General features: G+C 46.9%; 1 protein-coding gene across 1 annotated transcript in view; it reads left to right on the forward strand.

Moving 5' to 3' along the window:
* The window catches only part of CNNM1 (cyclin and CBS domain divalent metal cation transport mediator 1), a 50,892-nt gene that overhangs the window by 30,996 nt on the left and 10,334 nt on the right, over positions 1 to 9,562 (forward strand). Inside the window, exon 8 of the mRNA XM_007470321.1 lies at positions 9,524 to 9,558. Within this exon, the coding sequence (XP_007470383.1) occupies positions 9,524 to 9,558 (35 nt within the window). The remainder of the gene's footprint in view (positions 1 to 9,523; positions 9,559 to 9,562) is intronic.

A 9,562-nucleotide genomic window follows, 5' to 3' on the forward strand; every position in this document is an offset into this window, starting at 1 on the left:
CTTTCCCTCCCCACACTTCTGAGCATCTTTATCAATCTTCAGGAGGAAAAAGAAATTAAATTAGCCTGTAGGAGTATGGAGACATTTTCCATCCTCGCCCGCAAGCCCTCCTTACCTAATACAGTGAAGTGTGAAGAACTCCAAAGACCACCACCCCCACCCCCTGCCCTCCCTTGCTCCAGGTCCACTCTCAGCCCAGGTCCAGCCACCCAGCTTCTTTCACTGGCCAAGGACCTCACTTGTAGGTTGAGGAAGAGCTTAAGCTGAGCCACAAGGCAGTAAACTCTTGTAGGGTCTCAGTCTACCAAACTACCCCTGTCCTTGATGCCAGCCTAGAGCTTTGTCAGCCTTGACGGTAATAAAGGAGACAATGAGTTTGCCAGAACACTGGCCCTGGACCAATGCCTCAAAGTTGAACTCGAGGTTACAAGTAAGTCCCTCTGGTTTTCCTGTGCAGGGCAAAGGGAACGCAGTCAGCACTCTCTCCTTTGTCTTGGTTCTGATTGCCAGGGAACCCAGGAGGACCGTGGTGAGCCTGGCACTCTGGAGGAATGGGGCCTGAGCTCAGCGTGACAAGAACAGATGCCCACAGGGGTGTGCAATTGGAGCGAGAACAAGTCTCCTATCTGCTTGGCTGGGTATACATGTAATCTGTGGCCCAGAAGTGCTAGGATTCTTCTTGAGACAATGGGGTTTCTTATTCCAGTGTGTCTCGTGACACTAGGGGCCTGTTAAAATATTCTTTGACAAAGAATATGATTATTTGACAAAGCAAATGATTATCAGGTAGGTATAAGGCTTTCCCCTCCCCAGTCCTTTGTACTATTGGATAATTTCAGGCAAGTCATCAGGCTCAGCAGCTAAGACTACAGAAGCCACCTATTTCAGTGTGCTGTCACCTGCACTCTGACTTCATTTAGCTCCTTGGAAGGGACTCTGGGAATGACCAAATAAGAGAGATGAAAACAGGTTCCCATGCAGAAACACTGCTTGATCAGGGTCAAGATGGGAAAGGACTGGAATATTGCTACACACACTCCACCCCACCCAGGCCCCAAGTGATAGCCGGCACCATTTCAGACTCTGTGGGGAAAGAGAGAGAAGGAAAAGGGGATAGGAAGAGAGGTGCTTTGGAGCACTTGTACTTGCAAAGAAATGACTGATTTAGTTTATCAAGTTGATTTACATTAAGATTGCTAGAAATGCTGCCCTTCCTGTGTCCCAAGGCTCTAGCCACGCACAGTTCCTCCCCAGCACTGTGACCACAGAGGGAGCTTCTAGGAGTCCAAGGCAGGAGACAGCTTCCTCGAGGATGCCCCTAGCAGGAGCATGCACTTGCTTTCACCCCTCCCACAGGTGAGCTGGAGACCTGAGGCAGCTGGGAGAGCCCAGTGGGAATGCAGTGCTGGGGTCCCAGCACATTTGCTGGCTCCAAAAGGCGCCTCAGACAGAACACTGCCCACACACACTCCCTGCTGGGGCACTGCCTGTTCTTGTCATTGGCGGGTCTGATCCCCTCAGAAATTATTGTGCATCTTTTTGGAAGACCTTCAGCAAAGTCTATTTTATTTTCTTCTTTCTGGAGAGTGACTTTATGAGAGGATGCAATTTTCATGTTTCCAGAGGCAAGATTCACTTTGGCAGAGAAATGTGATGTTGTGAAGATCCGGGAACAGACTGTCTCACACACTTTGCTCTTTGTCTCTCTCCTTTTATGTTTATCTTCCCTTACGCAACTCACAAATCCTTGACTCTTTAGTGCCTGTCTCTGTGTCTCGTACCTTCATCTTCAGCAGAGGGGACTCTCTGGCAGGCTCCCCAGGTAAACATGCATGGGGTCTCAATCTCCATAGATCCATGGGGTTTGCAAGAGGCCTTTGGTCTCTGTCACCGTCCCACATGAAAACTAGTCTCTCCCAACTAGTCTCTCCCAGGACCAAGGCACAGCACGTTGCACGGCTGACACTCACTTGTACTCACTCACCAGGCATTGCTGGTTCAATGGTGTCACGTGTGAACTTAGTCCCGAAGGATATATCTGTGTACGTAGATGGAGAAATGGTGGGGTGAGGAATGGTGTGAATTTTTCCTTATCATTTGTCTGACTGCAGAATGGAGGGATAAGGGGTGCAGCAGAAGAAAAATAGGAAGAAACAATGAAAGACTATGCTTTATTCCTATTTTTCCTCCATCTTTTCTTCTATGTGGTCTCTGCCTTTAGCTAACCCACTAACCCCTCCTTATCTTTCTAGTAATGTTACTGTGTAGTGATCATATTCCCTCTAGCTCTGCTCATACAAAGGATGCTATATGTAAAATTTTCAAAACAACTTTTCATCAGGCTTAACCTCTCTTGTTAATTAAATAAAAGTTACTGGATTTTTTTTTTAATCAGGTAAAGTAGCTCCTCACAGAGCCACACAGTAACTCAAGGATTGAGTAGAATGTAATAAATCTGAACAATCAGTTAAGTGTTTATATTGTTTTCATCCCTAGACGTTGATCTCTTAGGGTCATGGAGCAAGTAATGACCAAACTAAGAATTTGTTTGTTAAGTTACCTCGAAGTTAAAGCACAGCCCAATTTCCCATACCCTCTACATCTGTCTCCCTTATCCCAATGCTTTGGCGATGATTCTGAGGCCCCACCGTAGCCTCAGGCATCAAGAATCCAGTTACGTTTCACTGTCTGTATAGTAGACCCTCACATTCAAAAGGCTCTGTTCTGAGACCTCAAACCCCCAAATTTGCAACTTCAGAACTACTTATGTTGATTTCTACTTTCTCACAAATCACATTTTCCCATCAAAAACCATCTGGTTCCCATGTTTATCTGTACGAGACGACTTAATCACCTTCTCAAATTTCACCAAAGTTTTCTCTCTTACTTAGTGGAGGTTTTCCACCAAGAAATAAATTTTTTTCTTGCTTTGTGAGAGCTCATGCTTTCATGATGACTACAGGGGTACTGTCAATGGGAGATGGCAGTCTGGTACCCTCCCCAGCTAAGTGATCACCCCCACATGCCCATAAAATTAGAAATGACCACATCATGGACCTTCAAGATCCTTCCCATGTGAGGAATCTTGGTGAATGAAGAACGTGCTATGAAGCTTCAGCAGAAAGGAAAGATGTACATTTTTAAAAGATTTTCAATGAAAAGGATCAAAGCATTAAAAAAAAAAAAAAGAATGAAAGCATGAGAGCAGGAGTTATTTTTTTTTAAATTAACCCTTAGTTAACCAGACAACCTAGTTAATTATAAGTTCCTACTTATGAAGGTTAGTTCTAGTTCATCGGTATTTATTATGAAAATTAAGGTGACTTATTTCTGCTGTGCAGTCCCCCTATAGGAGGTACTGAGTCTTCCGATAGAGCAGGAGTTATTTTTTTTTAAATTAACCCTTAGTTAACCAGACAACCTAGTTAATTATAAGTTCCTACTTATGAAGGTTAGTTCTAGTTCATCGGTATTTATTATGAAAATTAAGGTGACTTATTTCTGCTGTGCAGTCCCCCTATAGGAGGTACTGAGCCTTCCGATCCAACTCTGGCTGGTGCCAGGTGCTCCTGAGAGCTCTTTTAACCTTCCCCCCACTTTTCCATGACTGTGTGTGTTCAACCCAATAGGAAGCAGGGGACGGCAAGGCCAGCTTATTCCCACTCTTGGTTTAACTCTGCAGAGTGGAGCAGTGTGATGTGCACAGCAGGAGAAAATGAGAGATGGGGACGTTCTGCTTCTCCTTCGGCTCTTTTCTTCCCACCATCTTCTGTCTCACCTCTTTCTGTAGCCAACTGCCAAGCTTTCCTAGTGACCGGGTGACATCCCCAGGACCTATAATTTGGTATTTCCCAGTAGCTCTTGCTTCTGTTCCATATCAGCAGAAGAAGCCTCAGTCATTGGATTTTTATGGAAAGCAGTTCTGGGCACACTCTGGTCCCATACTTGATTTATGATCCAGATACATTAATTTACATATATTATGTCTTACCCCCATCTTAGATAAACCCTGGAAGTTAGGAATTATTGCTGGGCAACAATAGGTAAGGAAGCAGCTCTGAGAAATTAAGCCGTTGGGTCACTGTCAAAGGTGTAGTAAGAAGGTAGAGGGATGCGGACTGGTGTCCAAGTCTCTGAGGTCCTGTTGTAGGCCGGGACCTTGCTGCCCTTCTGAACGTGGGCGTGTTGTGCCCTCTAGAGGGCTGTGACTTGTTTGCATTTTGAAAACAGCTGTGCTAATGAACTAAGGTGCTCCCTCTGGGTTGAGGCCGGTGGTCCCTACACCAAATATTGCCACCATTACCCATAGGCAGTTTCCTTCTATTTGAGCCTTATTTGAAATAAGGAGAGCAGAGTGGTGTGTGGATTACCTCCAGAGTGTGGTGTAATTAGCCAGATTTGCAGGTGCTTTCATTTAAAAACAAAACTGCTGAAAGTACAAGGCCCCACTGCAGATCTCCCCAGATTCATCCCTTTTTTCTTCTCCCAGTGGTGGAGATGATTCCAAGTTCCCCATGACAGTCCTTCCACAAAAGCACAAAAGCAGGAGAGAGGTCGCAAGCAAGGGTCCTTTTACAATGCCCAGTTGTCCATCTGTAATGTACTCTGAGATCAGTGAGGTTAGATTTTCCCCAGAATATAAAGGGAGTACCTAAAAATAATCTTTTTACTTTGTGAAATGTGGTAAGTGGAAGTATTCCTTTGGGTCGGCTCTTGCATAGTAAACATTTGGGAACCATTAAAGCTCCATGTAACGTGAGTGAGTTCATCTGGACTCCTAACTTGGGCTGATTTGCAGAGTTCACATTGTAGCTTTGACAGAGAGCTTTTGGCATTTGGTTGTCTGATGTTGAATATTACCCCAGAACGATGAATTTTAATAATCCTAGTTTGTAATCCTGTAAGCCTATGTAATTAAATTCCCCCATCCAGTTTAGAGAACACAGATGCCCCACGGCACAGTGACAGTGACCAGAGTGAGCTATTCCTCCCCATCCCTCACTGATGCTTTGAAAGATGTAAGCGAGCAGCTGCTGAGCCCTACCTCCTCTCAAATCCCCAGACTGAAAAGGGGAGTGGGATGTTCTTCTGCGTCGTGGGTCCTGCTCCTGTGATAGAGTTGCGAAAGCTCTCCAGACACAGGTGTCATGAGTAAAGCAGAGCTGTGCATAGGTTTTCAGGGCCCCTGCCCATCAGTGCAGAATGAGGGGAGATTCCATCCAGTCCTAATTGCAGTTTAAAATCCTCTTCCTCCCCTTCTCCCACCCCGACCCAATTTTACCCCAGTGTCTTCTCCACCCAACCTCAGTAACTCCAACTTGCCATCCAGGACAGATATCTCTTGCAGGCTGACCATGTGAAGTCTGCAGGAATGAGGTCTGCCACACTTCTCCACAGCACTTGGGGGTCTAGAGCAGGAAACCCTGCCCTCCGCCAGGGTTGCCCTCCTGCCAGTCTCTCCAAGGCCAGCTTGAGGTTATGATGTAAGAGCACGAGTGGGCAAGGGATATGTCAGAAGCTTGGCCTGGGCCCTGTTGAGGGGTCCTGTGGTCAGTTTCACGCTCATCTGTCGCCTCTTAGACCTCTTTGCACTGTGCTTAGGATTCTCCTTCTCTCTTCACTCCCCCAAGCTGTGCCTCTGTGCTGGTAGGAAATGCCATGGGGAATTATACAACTTGAAGTAGTTTGCCATGCCCCTGGGACACTCGTCTGTTACTGATTTCTTCTCTTTTTTTTTTATTAAGAGCATTTCCATTTCCCTTGCTCAGGAACCTCTTGAGTGTATGTGCACAATTACCAAAATGCCGAGTCATCAGCATCCTACCTGTTGAGGAATATAAGGCTCTGGGACACAAACACATTGATCTCGCACAACACTCAGATGAGCTGGGACTTTCTTTGTCATGAAATGAGGATTCCTTTGTCATTTAAAAATTGCTTTTATATACCCGACCTTTGTAAGACAGTTGTATCCTATGGTGTTGGGAATCCTTTGGGATTTTATGAATAAAGCTTCAATAGCATTGTTTTTACTTTAAAAAAGACATGTTTTTCCTCCCAGCACAACAGTGATGTCGCTTGTGTTTGACATGTGGGTCCTTGTGAGTGACAGCAGGGTGACATGCTTGTGCTGGGTGCCAGTGAAGATGAGAGCTTTGGGAAGATTAGGGATGAAGCTGTTTCCTCTGTTTCCAACAGGGAGTAGAAGTGATTCAGGCACAAGTTGTTTAGTAGATACAATAGGGTTGTGGTTCCCTATCAGCCTCCCTGACCCTATCTTGAATTATGACACAAGGGATGAGGATGTAGAACAGCAGATGTAGGGTGTGTGAAGCATATGTCCCACCGGGCAAGGTGGAGGATTATCAAGGAGCAATGGTCATTCCTCAGGGTAAATGAAACCGCAAACGCCTGCCCACACTCTCTTCGTTCCAAACTGAGTTGAGGATAAAACCCACCAGATCAAGCTGTGATTTCCAGACTCTGCTCACACCAAAGAAGCTGCACTCCTGCAGGACTGCCTGCCCCCCTTTTCCACAACCAACAGCCCTGAGGAAACACCACCGACTTACTTAGTCAGTCACGGCCTCAGAACAGCCACAGTGGGCCTAGGCAAGCCAGACCTCATCGGTTTGTTTTCAAGGGATCCGGACCAAATGTGAAATGGGTATTTCTCTGCCCAATGTTACTGCTGTTTACAGTCACCTTGGTGCTTCAGTCTGTTCTCCATGGCACCATCACTGTCCCTCTCAGTCCCTGGTCACTCTGGTGTCACCCAGCGGATAAGTAGGAGACCTGACTCCAGGACCCCCCGTTTCACATGCTCTTATTAAACAGACAGACAGACAGATAGAAGGTCTTGATGCTCCCTGCAGCCTCTTCCTCAAGTTATGGGCCAAGGCCTGAGGCTTCTTGGTGCCCTTGGATTCTCACTGCACACTATTTAACACTCCAGTGCATTTCTGGAGTGTTCTACCCACCCCTCACTTCAAGAAGTCAGCTTCCCTAAAATGACTTAGGTTGCAGGGGGAAAGCCTTCTGATTCCAGGGTGATTGAGAGCCCTGAAACCTTTTTAAAACAAAATTTAGATTCTAAATAAAAACTCCTTCAGGGATTCTTAGGTGCTGATTTGTTCATTCTGTACTTTTTTATTGAGTGCCTACTCTGGGCCAGGCACTGTGCTAGGTACCAGATGTACAACAATGACCAGAAAAGACAAGGTCTTTGCCCTCATAGAATTTATCATTGAACTGAGTAGACATTACAAATAAATACAAACAGGTAATTAAGTAAAACTTGTGAAAAGTGCTTTAAAGAGATGAACAGGGGACAGTGATAGAGGAAAATAGGGGTAATCTTCTTAGGGTGGCCAGACCAGGTCTTCAGAGAAGGCGGTGTTTCAGCTGAGACCTAATGACTGAGAAGTGAGAGCAGGGGTGGGAATGGTGCTAAAATGGGGGGAGGGGGAGCAGGTGAAATGGCATCTGCTGAGGTGGGTATGCTTACATGGTTGAGGATCCCCAAGGTGGCCAGTAAGCTAGAGCAGAACAAGCAGGCGAGGAGAGAGAGCCCCAAGATGAGATCAGACAGGAAAGCAGGGCTCAAGTCATAGGGGGTTTAGGGGTCACAGCAAGGAGTATGGATTTTATTGAGGTTCAACAGGAAGCTGATATGTGTTTTTAAAATGTGCTTTTGACAGCTGAGCTGAGAACAGATTATGAGATTATAACTGGTGAGACCAGACTGTGGTCCAGGCGAGGGTGATGGTAACTGGGACTTGAGTGGAGACAGAGGTAGGGGCAGATGAGTTTATTATGTCGGGGAAGTGGAGACTTGATGTGGGGCTGACAGATTGGCAGGAGTCACGGGAGACTCCCAGGTTTCTGGTTTAAGTAACAGCATGTATGTGAATGACACTTACTGAGAAGGGGAGGACTGGAGGTGGGACCCTTAATTCTATAATCCGATCAAGGCAGTGATTATTCTGGCTCTAATGAGAAAATGATTCAACCTATGGTCATTTTAGTCTTTCCACTACTACATGGTTTGCCAGACAACAGTAACAGCCTGGCAGCTAAACAGATGGACAGACCTCCAGAAGTCACTCCAGACAGATGCTAATCATTTTGATGGATGTGGCAGCATTATCTTAAGAGACAGAATTAAATTCCCAAGGTTCTTCCCTGAAAGAACCAAGGAGCAGAATCTCTGAGGAATCAGACTCTTCATTGGAGCCCCTGAACTGAATCTGTGTTAGGAGAGGCTGACAGCCTCCCATTTCTCTTTTTTTGGGAAGAAATGAAGAGTGGCCTCAGTTGGGAAGCAGGGGGGTGGGAGGGGCTTTGCGGTCTCTCATTCAGGGTTATTCTGTGGTGGAGATAATGCTAGGGTCGCCTTAAGAACCTCTCTTCTCTTCTGTTGATCCTGGGAGGGTAGTTCACACAGTCCATTTTGAAACCAAGTGATGTGGTCTTAATTGAACTTTCCCAAGAAGTGGTTCTTGAAAATGGAAAAAGAAGCCGGCTCTGAACATTTAAGAGGCCTTTGACAGAAGGCCTGGAGGGTTATTCCAGCCTCCGGCCTTTGAGCCTAGAAAGAGCCCTGCCCTAGACCCACCCGTTAGGGGGCCTCTCTTTGGCCCTCCTCAGCTCCACGCCTCTCTTTGGGGTGAGTAGTTCACAGAGCCAAAGGGATGTACCATCCAGAGCTGTGTTCTTCCTTCTAGACCACGTTTCAGGTATGGAATTCCCCACCCAAACAGCTCTGGGAGACCAGGCCAGGAAGCCCTAGGGCAGAGCTGCTTCTCCCCCTACAGCCCATTTTCTAGCACAAAACTCTTAAGGAGCCTCATCTGGCCTGCTAGGTTTTTCAGAAGTTATATTTGTCAAAGACAAGGATAGAACATATTTTAACAGTTTATTGATGTGATTTAAATATCTATCCACATGGTTTACGGGCCTCCGCTTGTCCCCGGCCCTGCCAATGTTGGGGCCTGCGTCATTCCCTCTGAAATGCCTCACCGTGGTGAGGCTGCTTACCTGTGCTGCGACAGGTGGTTTTTAGGGCAAACCTAAGGCCTCAGCCTTCCTAAAAGAAGGTTTGTGAATGGAGTTTATATAAAAGAACTTACCCCAATAGAGGGTCTCATGGTCTGGGGTAGTAACCCACACTCACAGAAGGGTCCTCATCTCCTGCACATACCCCAGAACCGAGAAAGGCAGCGGCCCACCCAGCTTCTCGCTGCTAGAGGTCGTGGGGAGCAGGAACCTGAGCTGAGTGGGGCCACGAGGCCTTAGGCATTTGCTCCTCGTAAACGGGGCAGCCAGGCATTTTCCTGGGCTCTGATGGGAGGGGAGAGGGCCCAGTCCGCCACCCGGTGTTGCCATCACCTAAACGTACTGCGAGACCTCGGTTAAACGACACCCCTTTCTCTCTCTCTCCCCCTCTCTCTGTTCCCCTCTCCTTCCTCCCCACCCCTCCCTCCTTGCCTTTCCTCCCTTTCCTCTCTCTCACCCTCTGCAGTAAACCGGTCCCCTTCCCGCTGCAGCGGGTTGAACCCCG

Source organism: Lipotes vexillifer, unplaced genomic scaffold, assembly GCF_000442215.2.
Source record: "Lipotes vexillifer unplaced genomic scaffold, Lipotes_vexillifer_v1.1 scaffold916, whole genome shotgun sequence".
In the NCBI taxonomy this organism is placed as follows: domain Eukaryota; kingdom Metazoa; phylum Chordata; class Mammalia; order Artiodactyla; family Lipotidae; genus Lipotes; species Lipotes vexillifer.